A 21,466-nucleotide genomic window follows, 5' to 3' on the forward strand; every position below is an offset into this window, starting at 1 on the left:
CAACAGTTGCATTAAAGTCCTCTGTTTCACATGTGAAGAGGCTTTGCGCAGTCCTAATCAGTGGTTGTAAACGGTCCACTATATCCCCACTTTCAGAAACGCCTGTAGTCTAATACTTCGTTTACATGTAGCCGGGTATTTATAAAAACGGGTATATTCTCCTCCCCCGTACTAGAAAATAATTCCATTTACACAATGCTCAAAAACAGCCAGGGAAGGCTGTCAAAAACGTCAAACAAATAGAAAGCCAACCAGAGATCTGAAAGCCAAGGACCGTCAGATCACAATGCTAAAACTCCGTTTTCCACTATTTACACGCAGGCATGAAAACGGAGTTTTCACAAATCTCCACTTTGCCCGGAGTTTTCGAAAGCAGCCGTTTTCAGTGACTGAAACCTCCATTTAGGGTGGCACGGTGGTGTAGTGGTTAGCGCTGTCGCCTCACAGCAAGAAGGTCCGGGTTCGAGCCCCATGGCCGGCGAGGGCCTTTCTGTGCGGAGTTTGCATGTTCTCCCCGTGTCCGCGTGGGTTTCCTCCGGGTGCTCCGGTTTCCCCCACAGTCCAAAGACATGCAGGTTAGGTTAACTGGCGACTCTAGGTTGACCGTAGGTGTGAATGTGAGTATGAATGTTTGTCTGTGTCTATGTGTCAGCCCTGTGATGACCTGGCGACTTGTCCAGGGTGTACCCCGCCTTTCGCCCGTAGTCAGCTGGGATAGGCTCCAGCTTGCCTGCGACCCTGTAGAACAGGATAAAGCAGCTAGAGATAATGAGATGAGATGAAACCTCCGTTTACGTGTAAATGATGGGTGCAACCGCATAAATAAATATCCGTTTTTATCAGGGCTTTGAACCAGAATTTTTTTCCTATTGGTTCGTTCCGAACAGAAACGGAATTTTAACGTTTCCGGTTTTGGGTTCCACCATTAAATAGACGTTCCCGAACCGGTTAGAACAAAAAAATTTCGTTCCCGGAACGGTTAATTACGTTCCCTGTCAGCTGTTTAACAAATGGCTATAAAATTATGTCTCTGTCTCATCCAGCTTAAGCCAAATGTAGGCTAATTCTATTACAACCTTCATTAAATAAGACAAGAAATAATTCAAAACAATTATTATTTCAAATGTTGGCGATTTGGATTCTCAGTATGTCTTCCCATCTACACAAACAGAAAAAGTGCCAAAAATGAAAGATAATTCGTTTAGTGTGTTACCAAAGGCTAGTCAGGCCCTATAGAGGGCTACCGCATGACGTCACCGCGCCGCGAGATTTTGTTAGGCGCCATATTGGAAGACCAAGTACACATCTATGCAAGTACATACATACATAAAACAAACTACACCTGAAATGTAGCCAGGGCCGGTTCTGCCCTAATCTGGACCCGGGTGCAACATCGCGCAACACCCCCCCCCCCAAAAAAAAAAAAAACAAAACAAAACACCAGTCTAAATCAGGACAACCATCACATAACTATAACTATAAACATTTTATATCAACTATTTTAACTAAATGGGCTATAATAAATAAGCCTGCAGGCAGCCACGGCGGGCTGCCTCAGAAAAGTAACCATTCAATGACACAACTGAAAGCCTGCAGCCACAGCGGGCTGCCTTAAAAAGTAACCATTTGTCCTACCTTAAAACTCGTTTTGCTTTTTCTGCCTCCTTTTTTGTATTTTCAACCCTCCGTTTATTTTCTTTCCTTTTCTGAAAACCCGATTTGTGTCCAGACATTTTGTTCTGCTACCAGCGAACTAACTCGTCAGGTCTCGTCTCTCGAGCCCGCGATGATTCCCGTGGGAAGAGCAACAATTGATACATTTTTACAAACAGCCAATAAATAGCCAATAGGGAGGTTGCAACGTTCAGCCTCTTCTTTGCTCAGACACTCAGTAATGCACTTACTCACTTATTATCACGTGGAGACGTGATAGTAGTCCACCTTTCCGCTCTCTCCATTCAGTCAGCGAACGTCACACAGGAAGTGAACCCCAGCGGGTCATAGAAACTTGCGCAGGAGAAGAATGGCTTTTTTATTTGTAGGCTACGGAAACTTTGAGGAACGAAATAAAAACCGGTATTAACCGGTTACCATTATTTTTAATAAGCGTTTCTGTTCCGGAACGTAAAAAATAATAAAGTTTCTGGTTTCGTTTCTGTTCCACGTGAAATAGAAAAAGTTCCCGGTTTTCGTTCCTTGAACCGGTTCAAAGCCCTGGTTTTTATAGATACCCGGCTACATGTAAACAGGGTCTAAAGCACGATTGAAATAACTTGGATTCACACTAAAATGAATGCACACATTTACCAGGAGTAGTTTTGATAACGGGTAAACAAATCACTCAGTGCTTTCAGCTAAGAAATCTGTCTGGCTCTAAAAGGCACTTTCCTCAAATTGCGCAACGTGTCAAACTTTGAACAACAACAACAGTTAAAAAAAAAAAATCCCATTGTCGTATGTAAATTCTGTGAACACTTCTGCATTTCTATGAAAATAGAATCCACAGGATCCTAATAAGAGTTTTCCCTGACTAGCAAGGAGCAGACCAGTTGTTTCATAAACTTTGGTTTTTTTTGTGGTTGTTATTCATCTCATGAAACTTAATATCAGTATTTTTTCTAAAGTTTATAATCGTGAACACATCTGGTGTTGGATGTGTATCATGGTGGTGAGAACGTACTTGATTTTTATTTTTTTTTCCAGAGACACCCCCTCCAGGGTATCTCAGTGAAGATGGTGAAAGCAATGATCAACAGAATCGCAGCATGGACACAGGTCAGCGCTTCCTTTCTCTCCTCCATATGCCATTCTGATGAGAATATTCTGATTGTTATTATATTATTATATTACGTAACACTGATTCATTTTTCTATTTCTGTTTCAGGTTCTCCAAACTTGTCACCTAACCCTGTTTCCCCTGCAAGTAGCAACCCTGGTAAGAACCACCAACAGTTAGTTGTTATCTTGAGTCCACACATTACAGCTATGTATAAAGACCTTAAATTAGGTTAAGCAGCCAAGAAGTAAAGACTCTCTCTTCATTTTAAATTTGAGAAATCTTCCTTCCTGAAATTAAAAGCAAGCTTGACAGCCCTGTAGAGAAAATCTCCAAGTTCTTCTCGAGTTAGGTCTTCCCACCTGCAGAACACGAGCCTAATATGGATTATCTGTATTGCGTTCTCTCCACAAAGGGTGTGTGTGTGTGTGTGAGGGCCTTTATGATGTGATTAGTGAGGGTGGAATAGCGCCTCTGCATTGCTCAGGGCTTACCACTGTTACAGAGCAGCAGCTGATTACACTATCCAAAAGTAAACGCTATTATAGCCTTGTTTGAACATAAATTTGCCCTGCGTTTGAGCTGGTGAACTTTACACCTACTCCTTAACCCCTTTAACTCCCAGTTGGATTTTGTTGATTTATCTCTGGTTAAAAATTATGATCAGTGGTGCTTGAAGCATCTCGTCGGTAGGTGTACTCTTGAGTATGTGTGTTTTTCCTGTTTGATGAATCATGTTAATCCAGCTTTACACCGTGATTTTCAGCCTACATACAGAAACCCATATTATAAAAGAATTTTGGTTGCGAGTTGGAGTTTTGTGGTCTTAAAGGGGAACTGAAGTCATTTTTAAACTTGCTTTATTTCTTAATCAAGGTGTTATTCGATTACGTTTTCGGTTTTATTAACCTTATATCGTGACTTGTATTGGCATATTATATTACACTTATCAGCCTTTTCGGTTTTTAGCCATGTTGAAGGTAGTTCGTTTGGTCCACGGCAGGCGTCGGTTATCCGCGCGATCTTCACGAGACTTATGCGAGACTTCAAACGTGAAGTGTCAGCGCCGCCATTTTGAAAACACAGCGGCCAGATCGCCATATTCCAATTTAGATTAATTTTGAGATTTGCCAGCTTCATCAGTGATGGAGTGTCAGTCCTATGTGCTGTGGCGCGTGCACCCGAAGCCCCGCCGAATGGACTCCAGCACACGCGCTGTGAACAAGGCGCACCTGAGCTCAATTAAGGAACTGTGTGTTTGCCTATTTAAGGACCATGCTGATGCATTTGGATCGCGAAGTATTACAATACGCATGTACGCATTACCGAGCCTTTCTACCCGTTGTCTTGATTTCCTGTTTCTCGTTCTTGTCCTCACTTAGCCTTTGACGTACTGTTTGCGCCTCGACTGACCCTTTTGCCTGCATTCTCGTTTTTGATCTAGCCTGCCGTTTTGGATTGTTTGCCTGTGTATATATTGTCTCACTGTATATATGTTCTGCACTTATTAAACTGTATACTTCTGCACATACATCCGCCTCCTTCGCGTACGTGACATGGAGATTATTCTATCCGACTTCGAACCAACGTGGAGTAGAGAAGAGTTGGAAAGACGACAGGATGAGGACTAGTCCGTCGCGCTGGGATTTACGTCATTACTGCCGCACAATTAAAACGTGCCAGATCAGGTGGTTGGTGGGTTTTCAAAATAATAAATATATGCATATATTTTTGTGGTGAATACATATTATACTGAGCGCATTTCCTACATAATCCTCTCTAAGGTTTCGGACAGCGCTACAAAATGGCGTCCTCACTATAAAGTGCCCTATATAGTGAATAGGGAGCGATTTCGGACACAGGGAAAACTTCCGGCTTGATCACGTCAGCATTCGAAGGAGGGCGCGCGCGTCTTTTGACAACGTTGGCAGATGTCGGTCACTTTGATTTCCGCTGTACGTTTTACTTCCGTCCTACGAAGTCTCGCACAGGTCTCAGCGAATCTCGTTTACGGCCATCGCTTTAATATACGGACTGATATATTACATAGCGTATTTCAAACACTCATAACTTACTATAGCAGTGACAGAATAGCTGTCAGAACTGCATTCCTACATTTTCTAAAATGAGAGAAATAGAATTTTGATAATAATAAATTTGCCGGGCGGCACGGTGGTGTAGTGGTTAGCGCTGTCGCCTCACAGCAAGAAGGTCCTGGGTTCGAGCCCCGTGGCCGGCGAGGGCCTTTCTGTGCGGAGTTTGCATGTTCTCCCCGTGTCCGCGTGGGTTTCCTCCGGGTGCTCCGGTTTCCCCCACAGTCCAAAGACATGCAGGTTAGGTTAACTGGTGACTCTAAATTGACCGTAGGTGTGAATGTGAGTGTGAATGGTTGTCTGTGTCTGTGTGTCAGCCCTGTGATGACCTGGCGACTTGTCCAGGGTGTACCCCGCCTTTCGCCCGTAGTCAGCTGGGATAGGCTCCAGCTTGCCCGCGACCCTGTAGAAGGATAAAGCGGCTAGAGATAATGAGATGAGATGAGAGAAATTTGCCTTCAGTTCCCCTTTAAAATGCATTACTTCACCCAGAGATTGTATCCGCGTGGACTGTGCATGTTGACTGCGCAAGTGCAAAACTATTGCAAAGGTCACACCCAGCCGGTTGATCCGAGAACCGTGGTTACCATGGCCACTCCGGCAGATTTTAGAGGTGATCTATTGCATAAATTTGGGTGGAGTAATTATGCAAACGCAGCCATGGAAGACACCAGTAAAACCGATGGTAGCAGCGACGTATAGTGATGCGTATGGTTTTCACGGCTGCAGGACGGCATAGCCACAGCAAGAAGAAATGAGCCACACAGCCTAGGCAAACATTTCACTTTCTGCAGAATGTTGTTCTCTGAACACATTGAGCTCAGTGGTTGCGATGGAATGCTACAGTAACCCCCCGGTAACCCACATAAGCCTCAAGAATGCTTACGGATGCCTTCACGGTTGCGACAGATGAATTCATCCGGCGCTTGACCCACGGCAGTTTTCAATACGACAAAACTTTCCAGGGATGGAAGCCACACCCTCCTGGTTGTTAAGGTAGCTCCCCGGCTCTCGTGCATTCCAATAGAAGGGCCAGGAACGTGTGCCTGTTGACCCCGAGAAGGCTCAAAATCGTCTACTGATTAGCTGCAGATGATTGTGTAACATACTCGCACAGCTAGAAGGGTTGTCATCCGAGTTTGAGCGAGTGTGGGTCATAGGTGACCTATCAACTGGGCTGTCAGTTTATTTATATATTGGGCAACGAGTGTGTGAAGGAAATGTGGTAACTAAGAAGAATGTTTCTGTTTTGATGCTCCGTTGTTTCTCATCTAAGATGACATAAGAACAGGATGTTTTCTAGAAAACTGGAACATTGTGAGACGTCCCTTGCTCCTAATGTTTGTATTGTTTTCAACGGTTTGTTTGCATGCAGCATGCTGCATGAATGGTTTAAGAGCTCAGAGGTCAGTGCTCATGAGCTCATAATCTACAAGGCTGTAAATGGAAACCTCATATAAAAGGAGTGTTTGTTTCTGTCCCTTTGGTGTTGAGAGCCCAAGGTAATGTAATGATGATATAATACAATATGCCATGGCATTATTAAAGTGCATGGCATTTCATGTTTTTTTGTTTTTTTTATATGAAAGTATGTCCCTTTACACACTCATCCAGAAGGGTAATTTTGCACAAGGCCATCTGTCTACAGCAGAAAAAAATAAAATAACAAAACGCGTCTGGAAAAATCCCAAGGGAGTCTGGAGCCAGATTCGTGACGTTATCTGTGGAAGCGCCAGCAGGCTGCGCGAGCTTCGCACAGTTTCAGTGCACAGCCTGTGTAGACCAAGCGCTCCCATTTCTCTCTCATTGTCCGGTCTTTTGGAAAACGATGAGTACTAATCCCATCATGACTGGTGTTGCTACACCCTCCTACGATACATCTGTTAACCATTTTAATAATTACGCGATAACGTTGAAGAAATTTGCAGAAAACCACCAGGTCGTTTTCTCATAAACAAACCAGCGCTGACGTAGGATTCAGAGGGAGGCGTCCCGCACGCGACGTCACCAAAATCAATGTTTGCCGGGAAATCCAAATGCCAAGTTTTTTCAGAGGCGGACCAATTCGCCTCAAATGACTTGATTTCAACTGAATTTTTCTGGTATTGCGCAAGGTAAAAAAAAATAGCAGAGAATGCAGAATGTTACAGATATTTGACCAAAGTTTAATATAAAATAGGAGAATTACATTGATCTCGCTCCTGAATTTACCCGTGATATGCACTTTAAAGTGTCCAGAAGAACTGTGGCTGGTTCTGTCACACTCTTCTTAATTTTGCACCAAACCCCAGTAGCCGTTATTATGTTTCCTTTTTTAATCTGAAATGGTCTCTTATGTAATACACTGCTCAGATATAAACTTTTTTTGTTCTGTAACATTTAATTTTGTGCTGGAAAACGAATGTTTGGGACTCTAAAATGGTTTTGGACTGATCTGATGTAGATGTACCAATGGTGTAGTGGTTAGCACTGTCGCCTCACAGCAAGAAGGTTCTGGGTTTGAGCCCAGCGGCCAACAGGGGCCTTTCTGTGTGGAGTTTGCATGTTCTCATGTTTCCTCCGGGTGCTCCGGTTTCCCCCACAGTCCAAAGACATGCAGTTAGGTCAATATGGGATGTTGAGCGAGGCATTTTAATAATTACGCGATAATGTTGAAGAAATTTGCAGAAAGCCACCAGGTCGTTTTCTCATAAACAAACCAGCGCTGACGTAGGATTCAGAGGGAGGCGTCCCGCACGCGACATCACGAAAATCAATGTTTGCCAAGAAATCCAAATGCCGAGTTTTTTCGGAAGCGGACCAACTCGCCTCAAATGGCTTGATTTCAACTGAATTTTTCTGGTATTGCGCAAGGTAAAAGAATTGCAGAGAATGCAGAATGTTACAGATATTTGACCAAAGTTTAATATAAAATAGGAGAATTACATTGATCTCGCTCCTGAATTTACCCGTGATATGCACTTTAAAGTGTCCAGAAGAACTGTGGCTGGTTCTGTCACACTCTTCTTAATTTTGCACCAAACCCCAGTAGCCGTTATTATGTTTCCTTTTTTAATCTGAAATGGTCTCTTATGTAATACACTGCTCAGATATAAACTTTTTTTGTTCTGTAACATTTAATTTTGTGCTGGAAAACGAATGTTTGGGACTCTAAAATGTTCTTGGACTGATCTGATGTAGATGTACCAATGGTGTAGTGGTTAGCACTGTCGCCTCACAGCAAGAAGGTTCTGGGTTTGAGCCCAGCGGCCAACAGGGGCCTTTCTGTGTGGAGTTTGCATGTTCTCATGTTTCCTCCGGGTGCTCCGGTTTCCCCCACAGTCCAAAGACATGCAGTTAGGTCAATATGGGATGTTGAGCGAGGCATTTTAATAATTACGCGATAATGTTGAAGAAATTTGCAGAAAGCCACCAGGTCGTTTTCTCATAAACAAACCAGCGCTGATGTAGGATTCAGAGGGAGGCGTCCCGCACGCGACATCACGAAAATCAATGTTTGCCAAGAAAATCCAAATGCCGAGTTTTTTCGGAAGCGGACCAATTCCCCTCAAATGGCTTGATTTCAACTGAATTTTTCTGGTATTGCACAAGGTAAAAGAATTGCAGAGAATGCAGAATGTTACAGATATTTGACCAAAGTTTAATATAAAATATGAGAATTACCTTGATCTTGCTCCTGAATTTACCCGTGATATGCACTTTAAACCTTTGTAGTGAGATATTGTGCCTGTTTCTTTACATATCACTACTTACAGTACTTAAAGTGAATATTCAGACACTTAAGTATGTACTTGGGAGTACATTTATGTTTTGCAGTTCCTTTTTCTGTTTCTCACTTTTATTATATTTTCTTTGTGTGTTGATGCGCATGTGTGTCTTAGACCTGCAGCCAGTAACATATTGTGAATCGGCGTTCTGGTGCTCTATCTCGTACTATGAGCTGAACCAGCGGGTAGGGGAAATATTCCATGCGTCACAGCCCTCTCTCACCGTGGATGGCTTCACGGATCCATCCAATGCTGAGCGATTCTGCCTGGGTTTGCTGTCCAACGTGAACCGCAACACAGCTGTGGAGCTAACGCGCAGACATATTGGTACAGCACCTCAACATTTATACCTCTGGTGGCCATTTGGTTCAAATGCGCCAAGATAAAGTTAGACGTAGCATCTTTTACATACTTGGTTATCCTTTCTTCTCTCTAAGGTCGGGGAGTGCGGCTGTACTACATAGGCGGTGAAGTGTTTGCAGAGTGTCTGAGTGACAGTGCCATCTTTGTCCAGAGTCCTAATTGCAACCAGCGCTACGGCTGGCACCCTGCCACCGTGTGCAAGATTCCTCCAGGTGAGTCAAGCACACACAAAACACACAGCACGCCTTGTGTCAGCAAGCTGTGATTGATGGCACACACTCTTGAGTGCATGCCCTTGATGAATCATTCATGCAAGCTCAGACGTGTGCGCACACCGTTTTCCTTTCAGGCTGTAATCTAAAGATCTTCAATAACCAGGAGTTTGCGGCTCTGTTGGCTCAGTCGGTGAATCAGGGATTTGAAGCTGTGTACCAGCTGACCCGCATGTGCACAATCCGCATGAGCTTCGTCAAAGGCTGGGGAGCAGAATATAGGTGAGCGTGCACACACAAGCATTTAAAAACCACCAGCTGAAAACGGGTATAAAATCAGGTAGGTTCTAACGGTGTTGGTTTTGACTTCGGTCCTGTGGGTCAGCAGGCACCTTAACAGCAAGGAGAGACTTGAAAGCTTTTTCCAGCTCCTTCTCGTGATGCATCAGCGCCGAGGTCATAGCGGAGGGGTTGTGTAAGGCGTGACTCACAAAACGTGTGCGCGGTCATTGCCAGAGATGAGCAGTGCGCTTTTAATTTAAAGCCTTCGTCAATTAAGAAGCATGTTCATTTATCGCTCCCTCCCACTTTTAAAAGGGCACACGCACACTCCTAATCGCTCACTTCCTTAGCTTCACCTTTAACACACACTTTGACTGCCTTACCATCAACTTTACCACACTCTTTCTTAGGCGACTCGTTTTAGATTTTTCGGATCACGGATCCACCGATGGCAGTTAAATCCTACCGCTAGAAAAATAAAAAGTCTGTGCATATTTTTATTTTAACCGCCGAAACGTACCAAAAGAAATGTAAAAAAAAAAAAAAAAAAGTCACATTTTTCTTGTAACAGCATTGTATCCCTGGTACTAGGTCATATTTCTTTATTAGAATCGCAAATACAAACGACAATGTGTGTTGTGTATATATCTACTTCAGCCGAGTCCGAAAACAAAACTATTTACGACATTCAAGTGAATACTCAATGTTTTTTTATGGTGTTTACGACCGCTTTACGACAGTGTCAACCTCATGCTGACCATGGCTGACGCTGACAGCATGGATTCAGAGCTATCGCCTCAACTGTACGTAAGCATAAAGCGTGGTAAAGAAAAGTCTTTTCACTGTCTCACTAACCAAAACGTGGGCGATCTCGTCTCTCAAGCATTGAAAGTAAACAATGAAAAGATCAAAACAATCTTTGGTTCTCAGAAAGAAGGTGGTGATGTAACGAGTGCGATGCTGAATATGCCTGCCATAACGTTAGTTTGCGATTTTGGCTGCAAGTATCTGACTGTGGAATTAGAAGAGGATGGTGCCTCAGAGAGTCCTATCGAATCAAGTAGCATGAACATATCAGCCTTCGATGTGCTCATGAGAGCTCAACGGTCATATGACCACATACCTTCAGAGAAGTAAGTACTGGAATGCTAGTCCGTGTTATAAACTTGTACACAAGAACACACACACTGTGTGTGTGTGTGTATATATATTATATAATATTAGTGCTGTCAAAAATGTCGCATTATTAACGCGTTAACTTGACTCAATTTTAAGGGCGATACTTTTTTTATCGTGAGATTAACGCTCTGTGACATGATGTAGGTTTTTCATAAGCTTTTGAAACTGCCAGGAACTTGGAACAGAGACTTTGCTTAGAAAACCGATAGCAGCTAGACTGTAATGCCACGCCCCGCACAGCCAGAGTCCTCTGCCCCCCAAAGAACCAGCGCGGGCAGGGCGCGCTAGTAGAGATGGGATTTATGGCTCTTTGATGGGATCCGCATCTTTGTGATCCGTTCTTTGAAAAGAGCCGTTCAAAAGACTGACTAATTTGGCTCTTTTTAAATATTTATTCAGTTTTAAGAAGACAGCGTCTAAAGAAGCCAGATCCCTCTGAACTGTAAACTCAATGCTATCCCAGAAATCCTTCCTGTAATATGCAAATTTGGCCGCCTCTGATTGGACAGCGCGACGCATCAACAGGCAGAAAGTGTAAAAGTACAAAATGTGTTAAGTGAGCTGAAACAGTAAAGATCAGATTCAATGCAATATTTATCAACGAACAACTTAAACTTAATATAATAGTGTACTTTATATTATAATCAAGCATGTCAAGCCTACCGTCACTGTGTAAACTATCTCTCTGATTAGAGTTGTAGACTAACTCAAACAGTAAGTAATTTCACTCATGGTTCTCTTGCTAGCCCCGCGTTGGTGCTCGGCTTAGGTTTCACTTTGCAGTGGCTGTGTCAAGACGTGTTATGCTTTGCAATAAAAAAAAACATTGGTACAAACCAAGCCCATTAACTTTTTTATGCTGATAAGAGAATTACAATGTTTTTTTATGTGACAAAAATGTGCGATTAAATTGCGATTAATCGCGAGTTAACTATGACTGTCGCGACATTAATCGCGATTAAATATTTTAATCGCTTGACAGCACTAATATATAGTGTGTGTGTAAAGTGTGTCTCTTGAGTTTAAATTATTTTATCATCTTAATCTGATATTGAAATTTTGCCATGCAAAAAAAAAAAAATTGGCCAAGGACACTTTTTATTTCGACCGACATCATCAAAAATATGTTGAAAAAATCCGTGAACCTAAAGATAAAAAATGGGTGGCCTTACTCGCTTTATCTCTCGCCGTATATGATTTTGCTGAGAAAACTGAACCAGCAGAGGTTGAATCTAGGGATGGGAAACGATCAGATTTTATTGATACCGATGCTGTTATTGATTCTGCTTATTGGTCACCGATCAATTTTGTGTGTGTCGGAGGGGGGAGTAGAAGTCCTGCACTAGTTTTCAGCATCACTGCAGCTGTTTTATTAACACACAGTGTAGAATGTCTGCCTAATCACATTTGAACATGTTAAAATAAGCGTGAAAGGGTTTTGCTGGCTGGGAGCTGATGGGTGAGTCGAGCAGCTGGCTGTAGCCTCAGAGCTATCTGTAGCAACAGTCTAAGTTTACTAGAAAAATATCACGGGTTCAGGTGGGTCGGGTCAAAAAGTGACGGCAGCGTTCCAACCAAGTTATAAATAACTTACGGAAACATTGTGTATGATAAGCTTTGCATTATAGGCTCCGTATTGCATGCAGTAAGCTAGGAGCTAGGCTGCGATTACTGGACACCTCTCTCTCCCCCCCAAAAAAAACCCCACACACAACTGTGTGCACAAATACACAAAAGCAGTAAATGTGCAAAGGTTGATAATAGGAATCACCTCTCTCTTCCCCTCCCCCAACGGTATCTAGCTTTTTTGTGTCAGAAAGAAGAAGGTAGTCAGTTAATCCTGATTACATCCAAGAAAAGTTAAAAAAAATGGGCGATGCTAAGGTTTTGTGTCAAAATAAGTTAAATCCTGGAACTGTGGACATTGTTTTTCCACACAGTGCAGACAAACACAAAGCTAAAAAACACAGTAGGCTACTATTTTGTTAAAGTTCACCATTAAGACGTGAGGTGCGTGAGAGAGACTCCGTCTTTATTAGAGTTACTTGTTTCGCTGTTATTCAACAATAAAGAACACCATTTGGAACAACTTGTCTGTTTATTTAGTAGCCTAGACCCAGACACTGCTAGGCCAAGATGCAATAGGCCAGGGCTTTTCAAAGTGTGGGGTGCGCCTCCCCTAGGGGGCGCCAGAGTTCTTCGGGGGGGGGCACAATGTGAGGAAAAATAAACCAGAATAAGTTTCTATTGCGAACATTTAGCGAACTTCAGCTAGCCTTTGCCAGAGACAAAATGGATCGATTTTTAGTATCTAAAGCTACAGTGAGTGAGGAGACAGAGTCTGGGCCAAGCAAAAAAAGAAGGAAGTATGACCACAATTATTTAAAGTTTGGATTTTCATGGACTGGATCTGAAGATGCTCCACTGCCACAGTGTGTTGTCTGCCAAGAGGTGCTCGCTAACGATGCTATGAGATGTTTAAAATGTGTAAAACAAGATGTTTTTAAAAAAAGCACAGATGTTTAAAATGTGTAAAAAAAAAAAAATTTAAAAGCACAGATGTTTAAAATGTGTAAAAAAGAGGTTTTGAAAAAGCACAGATGTTTAAAATGTGTAAAAAATGTTTTAAAAAGCACAGATGTTTAAAATGTGTAAAAAAGTTTTAAAAAGCACAGATGTTTAAAACGTGTAAAAAAAATTAAAAAGCACATGTTTAAAATGTGTAAAAGATGTTTTAAAATGTGTGAAAAAGATGTTTTAAAAAGCACAGATGTTTAAAATGTGTAAAAGAGGTTTTAAAAAAGCACAGATGTTTAAAATGTGTAAAAAAAAAAAGTTGTTTTAAAAAGCACAAATGTTTAAAATGTGTAAAAAAAAAAGGTTTTAAAAAGCACAGATGTTTAAAATGTGTAAAAAAAAGATGTTTTAAAAAAGCACAGATGTTTAAAATGTGTAAAAAAGTTTTAAAAAGCACAGATGTTTAAAACATGTAAAAAAAATTAAAAAGCACAGATGTTTAAAATGTGTAAAAGATGTTTTAAAAAGTGCAGATGTTTAAAATGTGTGAAAAAGATGTTTTAAAAAGCACAGATGTTTAAAATGTGTAAAAAAGAGGTTTTAAAAAAGCACAGATGTTTAAAATGTGTAAAAAAAAGTTTTAAAAAAGCACATGTTTAAAATGTGTAAAAGAAAAAAAATAATGTGTACAACAACCATTTTTTTAAATACGAATGGAACATTAAGTATAGCAACAACAAAAATTGTAAAGCGGGGGCGCTGTTGTTTATTTGCTCTCTGGGGGGGGGGGCTGACTCTCCCACACTTTGAAAGCCCCGGCAATAGGCTATGTCTTGCAGTCAGTGTATTACGCTTAATAAGAAGTCTCCTTACTCTATGATATGGATGCCATTGTTGTACGGGCTAAAGTTGTCGGTTTGCGCGTCAGGTCCAGGTGGCTGATTAACACACGCATTTGAGGGTTGGTTCTCATAATGGGTCGGGTATTTTTACAAAAAAAAAGAAAAAACAACCCTGACCCACGCATCACTAGAAGTCACGCTTTGGACCATGTCTTACTCTCTACCAGGAGTGCTTCTTGTTGCAAGTTTCCAGTAGCAGAGTTTTTGACGACACGATGCATAAGTTTTTGCAATGCATAACTGTCTGAAAAACATGCCGGCATCAGTAAAAGGAATCAATAACCTCAGAGGCATACCATGCAATATGGAGGAGTCGTCAAGTTTGTCAGTACTTGGCATCACTTGAAGTGCCATTGTGATTCACTGAGGGAAGCTGGAAGTGGAGAGGGTATGAGGCAGCAGGAGAGCCTCATCTAACAGGGCAGGAATGCAGGAGGTGGGTGCGAGAGTGTAGGAGGTATTAACAGAGAAGTCAGAGGAGATCTAGAGAAACCTGTTCTGTGTTAGTCACAAACAGTGATGTAGAAATTTGAATATGCTTCAGAGATATTTGTTTGTATACCACAGCACAGTTAAATTCTCAAATATCAGGAGGCATGTGTTATTTTTTCATAACAGCACGGCACTGACAGCAGTTCTGGCTGTAACGTGATATCTTTTTATCTTAATGTGCTTGTTCTATTGTGGTATTTTTCTTATAATAATAGCTCACACATAGGGACTTGTATGGTGGATACTCCATATAATATAAGGTTAATAATAAACAGATTTTAAATTTAAGGAAAAAAAAAATGGGTGCAGGGGAAGCTGGAGCCAATCCCAGACAACTTTGAGGCAAGAGGTGGGGTACACCTAGGAGAAGTCACCAGTCTGTCGCAGGACTAACGCTGAGATGAATCACCATCACACTCTTGCACATACCTATAGGCAGTAGCCAGTTGATGTAATCTGCATGACTTTGGACGGAAACTGGAGCAGCATGGAGAGAACATGCAAACTCCACACAGAAAGGCCCCAGTCAACCGGCAGGTTCGAACCCAGAACCTTTTTGCAGTGAGGGGACAGTGCTAACCACTGCATCACCTTGCTGCCCTGTAATACATTGCGTTCTCCATGAGCGCTTTTAAAGTGGCGCACCGCCACGTTATAATTCTGGCCCGCCGCCCTTCCCTTGGCCAAAAAAAAAAAAACCATCAGTATACATCAAATTATTTGCTTTATTATAATTTTGTAACTATTTAACACGCAGAAGACCATTAAACGAATGCATACGGGGCTACCTGAAGTGGCTACGCGATTGCAATAGAAAACCATCCGGCCGGCTGCATACAGATTGTGACCCAGAGCTCTGCAGACTGAGGTCTATCCCTGCGTTACACTACACCGCACCACAGTACACTATACTATACTGACACATAGTTACACTGGAAGCTACAAGCTGCAGCTAGCCAGCAGCTAAATAACTTTGCGGGTGTTTGTAGCGTTATTGTGCAACGGTTACGCTTATCTATTGTCTTTTCTGACCATACACAGTTACAGTAATCATATAACAGCGCTCACACACACTAGTTAAGTTCAGGTCTTTTATTTGACGTATCTGTGATTGTGCAGGCGAGAGCTGCATTTTCCTGCTGCTTCCCTGTGGTTGTTTACTGCAGGACTTCCAGGTTCCTGAATCAAAGAACCCGAACTACAGAGGCCGGGGTGGCTTCGTAGTGCCAGTCTCGGGCATGCCCACATCATGCTCGTGCATGGATTGGAGTGGTTTCACCCAATTCTGTGTATTGTAAAAAATGTATGCATTTATTGTAATTGGGTATTTTGTTTATGCATGGAAGTTCATTTATTTTTCACACAGAAAAAAAAAAAATTTAATTCAGGGATGTGCAGCAGGCGCATCAGTCTCAGCTGAAATGTTAAATGAGTCTCACATTGACAAAGATATGTACAGTAAGAATGTGTTAATTTTTTTTGTAAAATGATTTTAACAATAAGGCGGCACGGTGGTGTAGTGGTTAGCGCTGTCGCCTCACAGCAAGAAGGTCCGGGTTCGAGCCCCGTGGCCGGCGAGGGCCTTTCTGTGCGGAGTTTGCATGTTCTCCCCGTGTCCGCGTGGGTTTCCTCCGGGTGCTCCGGTTTCCTCCACAGTCCAAAGACATGCAGGTTAGGTTAACTGGTGACTCTAAATTGACCGTAGGTGTGAATGTGAGTGTGAATGGTTGTCTGTGTCTATGTGTCAGCCCTGTGATGACCTGGCGACTTGTCCAGGGTGTACCCCGCCTTTCGCCCGTAGTCAGCTGGGATAGGCTCCAGCTTGCCTGCGACCCTGTAGAACAGGATAAAGCAGCTACAGATAATGAGATGAGATGAGATTTTAACAATGATTTAGCATATCCTATCCATTTATTGCCCAGTTTCACTGTCAAAAAAGCCCGAAGTCTGTCAGCTGACATTACAGATGTAATAAATCATATATAAAATAATAATACAAATAATAATGTTACCCTACTTCAGTAGTCATTGTATGAGATTTTTTTTTTTTTTTACTTGTACTCAAGTTATTTTTGACGGGTACTTTTACTTCTAGTGAAATAATTATTACTATTATTATGAAGTATTACAATATCTGAGTTTTTTTTGTTGTTGTTTTACAGTTTTGTACACTACCGTTCAAAAGTTTGGGGTCACTTTGAAATGTCCTTATTTTTGAAAGAAAAGCACTGTTCTTTTCAATGAAGATCACTTTAAACTAATCAGAAATCCACTCTATACATTGCTAATGTGGTAAATGACTATTCTAGCTGCAAATGTCTGGTTTTTGGTGCAATATCTCCATAGGTGTATAGAGGCCCATTTCCAGCAACTCTCACTCCAGTGTTCTAATGGTACAATGTGTTTGCTCATTGCCTCAGAAGGCTAATGGATGATTAGAAAACCCTTGTACAATCATGTTAGCACAGCTGTAAACAGTTGAGCTCTTTAGAGAAGCTATAAAACTGACCTTCCTTTGAGCAGATTGACTTTCTGGAGCATCACATTTGTGGGGTCGATTAAATGCTCAAAATGGCCAGAAAAATGTCTTGACTATATTTTCTATTCATTTTACAACTTATGGTGGGAAATAAAAGTGTGACTTTTCATGGAAAACACAAAATTGTCTGGGTGACCCCAAATCTTTGAACGGTAGTGTATATCTTACTCCATTTTTCTTTCTCTGTAGGCGCCAGACTGTAACCAGCACCCCCTGTTGGATAGAGCTACACTTAAATGGCCCCCTGCAATGGCTGGACAAGGTGCTCACTCAGATGGGCTCACCCAGCATCCGCTGCTCCAGCGTGTCATAGGAGACTCGGCACCACTGGTTTCGCAACCAGGAACCATCAATTGCCTGCAAACTAACCGATAGAACATGAGAAAGCTGGACGGACAGACAGACAGACATCCTCTCAAGTGTTTCCTTTTAGTGTCACTCCATTGCTTGCCAGTCCAGTCTCTCTCTCTCTCTCTCTCTGGCGTGCGCACACACACACATACACATTTGAGCACTTTTTATTGCTGATACCTATACAGCATGGCTTGAATAGCTGTGCATGATATGTAGATTTGTTTTGGTCATACAAAGATGGATATCTATTTTGGCGCTTTTTTTTTTTTAACATTTAATTTTAAGCTTGGCTTAAAACATGACTTATTGAACCATAGAGTTTAAAAACTTCATATTAATTGAAGATGGATATGGATAATTAATTAGTGAAGTAGATTTTTATTATTAGTCACACACACAGCTTGCAGTACTTGAAAAGTTGCAGCACTATCTGAAGTTTTTTTGTTTTTTTCTTTTCCCAGGCTCAGCAGTATGCTGTGCCACGCATTTATCAATTTCATAGGCCCTTAATCTCGGAGCGGTAGTACTGTATCCCCATGGTCTTTGTTCAAATGGCTGTACGGGAGTATAACCCTAGCTGTTAGCTGTTTTAAAGTGAACAGTAGCTAGGTACTGCTCGTTTGGTGTGTTGGCGCTCACATGCCATATTGGGCTACATGCACTGAGCAGTTCAGCACAAGTTATAGGATGGTTCAAATGCTGTTAACCTGTTTAGTGTTCTTTTTCTGATCGTATGAAAACTAGCCGTCTGTCTCTTTTCAAGATGATACAAAGCACATCTTGATACAAGATGTCATATCTGAAAGATATATTTAAGATTTATGTTGTGACTTGAAGCTGTTTGTGATGCCATGTAATTCAGATGCTACTAATTTTTTTTTTTTTTGACACTGGTTCCAGGAAAAATACCCGGCAGGTGTAAATCAGTAGAACACCCACCACCACAACCACACACACACTTGCCTTTTTTTTTTTTTTTAAATCTCCAATATTACCAGGAATACGTTTTACAACTTCCTGCTGTGCTAGTTGGGGAACATTTGGTGAATTGTGTTTGAGAAGTTCTTTACCAAATCCCAAACACGCTGTTCTGTAGAGAGGCAGATGTCTTGCAGCTGCAATTATGTCATGTGGTAAATCATGTTTTGAATGTTGCGCTGTTTTACTACATCCATGAAATAGGCGGCGCGTGTGCGCACACACTTTGGCCTAGTCTGTGTTCCACTTTCTTTATCTTTAGAGCATGTGCATGGTTCCTGATTTATCAATATAAAACTAAGCTCAAAGTAAATAAGGTTACTCACCAAGGTCCAGTAGACTGCATTTAAAAACAAACACACACAGCTCCAGCTATCTCAGTCAGTCGTTCTCCACAGCAAGTTGCAAGGTAATTTACCTGGAAAGGGTTAGGCGTGGCTCCAAGTAGAAAGAAAAAGAAAAGTGATAATGGTGCCCGGCGGCACGGTGGTGTAGTGGTTAGCGCTGTCGCCTCACAGCAAGAAGGTCCGGGTACGTGGGCCTTTCTGTGCGGAGTTTGCATGTCCGTGTGGGTTTCCTCCGGGTGCTCCGGTTTCCCCCACAGTCCAAAGACATGCAGGTTAGGTTAACTGGTGGCTCTAAATTGACCGTAGGTGTGAATGTGAGTGTGAATGGTTGTGTGTGTCTATGTGTCAGCCCTGTGATGACCTGGCGACTTGTCCAGGGTGTACCCCGCCTTTCACCCGTAGTCAGCTGGGATAGGCTCCAGCTTGCCTGCGACCCTGTAGAACAGGATAAAGCGGCTAGAGATAATGAGATGAGATGAGACATTCAGCTCCAGAAATATGATTATTTCTCTTAAATATTCAGTGGGAGATCAAAGGAGATGCGCAGAACCTTTTATTTTTAAATAAATTTGAGTGGATAGTATCTCCATCCTTGACTCTTGTATGCTGCATAAATGGGAATAAAAAAATATATATTTGAGAGTTAATCTCGACCGCAAAGTTGGCATTGGTGATAATATTGGAGATAATAGTGCCCTAGAAAAAGTACATAATTAACTATGCGTTAATTTGACAACCCTCGGTTATCATGTTAGAAGCCTTTGGTATTTTTTTTTATATCAAATACTGAAAATGGTGCAATTTTTTATGGTACTTAGTCTAGTGTAGCACAACTTTAACTATGTAAAGCACTTGTCTTTATCAGAGTAAACAAATCGTTCTGTTCAGTGCTGAAAATTGGACGCGTCAGTGACATAACTATCCATCGTTTCAGGAAAACGAAAATTTGTAAAAACAAAAACAAGCATTTTGCAAAACAAGCAGACAGGAGCGTGCAGCAGTGCGTTTTTGCTTTCATCTCGTGCACATTACAAGCCTACGAGAAGGGCCCCAATGAGTAGCACAGACCCAGCTGTTTTATATTGATTTTTTTCCCCCCCTCTTCTTTCTCATGCTTTTTGCTTTAATACGTCTTTGGCTGCAGTCTCAGCTTTACTAAAGTATTTAGGCATCGAAAGCTTGATGAATCAGGAAACGTTACATACAGCAGCTACAACTATTCAAGGCAGTAGATGTAATATCAGAGAATGAAGAGGAACTCCAGTGCATGTTATAGTTATAGATTGATCACCACTGAGTTTTTTTTTTTTGGCAGTCCTGGTCAAATTTCTGGAGCTCGAGCTTTAGAATACTACGCCCAGGCTGCCTGTGGGTGACTGGATCAGGGCCCATGTTTTTATCAAGCTTTTAACAGTGTGCTGATCCAAGATTGTTGGCCCCTACTGCTTTTACCCTTATACTGACTGTACATATATGCAGACATGAGAGAAAGCCAAGCCTGTCTGAGGTTCTTTTGTTCACTAGAGACCAAACTAGCCCAAGAAAGAAATGGGTGGATGAAAAAAAAGAACACTTCTGGGGTTATTTCACTCATGGTATACTATTATGTATGGCACATCAAACGGAGAATTCAAACTCAGGATCATGTGGCCACTTGAAAGAAAAATCTTCACGCACACATTTCTATATAGAGAGTTGTGTCACTGCCAATTGTGTGTGGGGGGTAAACAAAATGGATGGTCTGTTGTACATTGAAGACTATAAAAATATTTTTGAAACAATGTCAGGCTGAGGAAAACACTGCTGGTAGCGCCTGATGTGTGCTTACGGTTTTACTACAGAGGTTGAATTCTCACACGGAACGCTCTGTACTCGTGGCTGGAATCCCCCCCCCCCCTTGAGCCAGGTCCGATCAGTAAGATGGACAGATATTATATTGTATTTAGCCTAAAGCTTGAGTATAGAATTACACTGACTGGATCCTTTTGATTAATTTCAATTCTTGAATTTCCAACAATAATCAGCAGTTGCACTTTGTTTGAGCAGGTACACTTAGACTTCAGCTGCCTCCTGCTGATAGCTTCGGCAATTACACGTTGAAATATCGCTCACTCGATTCCTTTACAACTTGCTTACGAAAAAGAGCAATGAAGTCATAAGGAACTACATTTACAGAATAGTTGACCCCTGTGGTTATATCTCCTCTTAACACAGAACCCTAAACTGTGCGTTCAGTGCTGTAGACCCTGCTGGATCTCGTCCTGTAACAAACTGTCCGCAGCGTCCATGCTGGGTCTTGATTCTTGTCTTTTTTTTTTTTTCAAAATTGAAATACCGCTCTGTAGTATCATGCTCTTATCCATATGCTCATTATGTGAGGCAAACGTAAATCTGTTCGTCTTATGGTTTCAGTACTTAAATTACCCTTATCCTTGTATTTTTCAAACGTTACTTAGTTCGTTGGCCTTAAATGCGCATACTCTCCGCCACCGTACCTACATAGATTTTCCTTACATTAACTGTTTAAGCTATTGTTATATTGCTTCATTTTGTTATTAAAAAAAATAAATTTGTAATAAAATGTGTATTTTAAAACTGGATTGATGTATTTGTGCAGCCTGGTTTTAGAGATCTTACATTATTTTCTGTTCCACATGTACCCCAG

At 41.7% G+C, this 21,466-nt stretch overlaps 1 protein-coding gene across 1 annotated transcript in view; it reads left to right on the forward strand.

The window, feature by feature from the left end:
* Nucleotides 1-21,399, forward strand: part of smad3b (SMAD family member 3b) — an 83,911-nt gene extending 62,512 nt beyond the window's left edge. Inside the window, exons 4-9 of the mRNA XM_060923884.1 lie at nt 2,704-2,775; nt 2,885-2,935; nt 8,751-8,963; nt 9,074-9,211; nt 9,349-9,493; nt 17,312-21,399. Coding sequence (XP_060779867.1) covers nt 2,704-2,775; nt 2,885-2,935; nt 8,751-8,963; nt 9,074-9,211; nt 9,349-9,493; nt 17,312-17,435 — 743 coding nt within the window. The 3' untranslated portion in view covers nt 17,436-21,399. The remainder of the gene's footprint in view (nt 1-2,703; nt 2,776-2,884; nt 2,936-8,750; nt 8,964-9,073; nt 9,212-9,348; nt 9,494-17,311) is intronic.
* The last annotated feature ends 67 nt before the right edge of the window (nt 21,400-21,466 follow it).

This window comes from Neoarius graeffei, chromosome 6, assembly GCF_027579695.1.
Source record: "Neoarius graeffei isolate fNeoGra1 chromosome 6, fNeoGra1.pri, whole genome shotgun sequence".
NCBI classification, from domain to species: domain Eukaryota; kingdom Metazoa; phylum Chordata; class Actinopteri; order Siluriformes; family Ariidae; genus Neoarius; species Neoarius graeffei.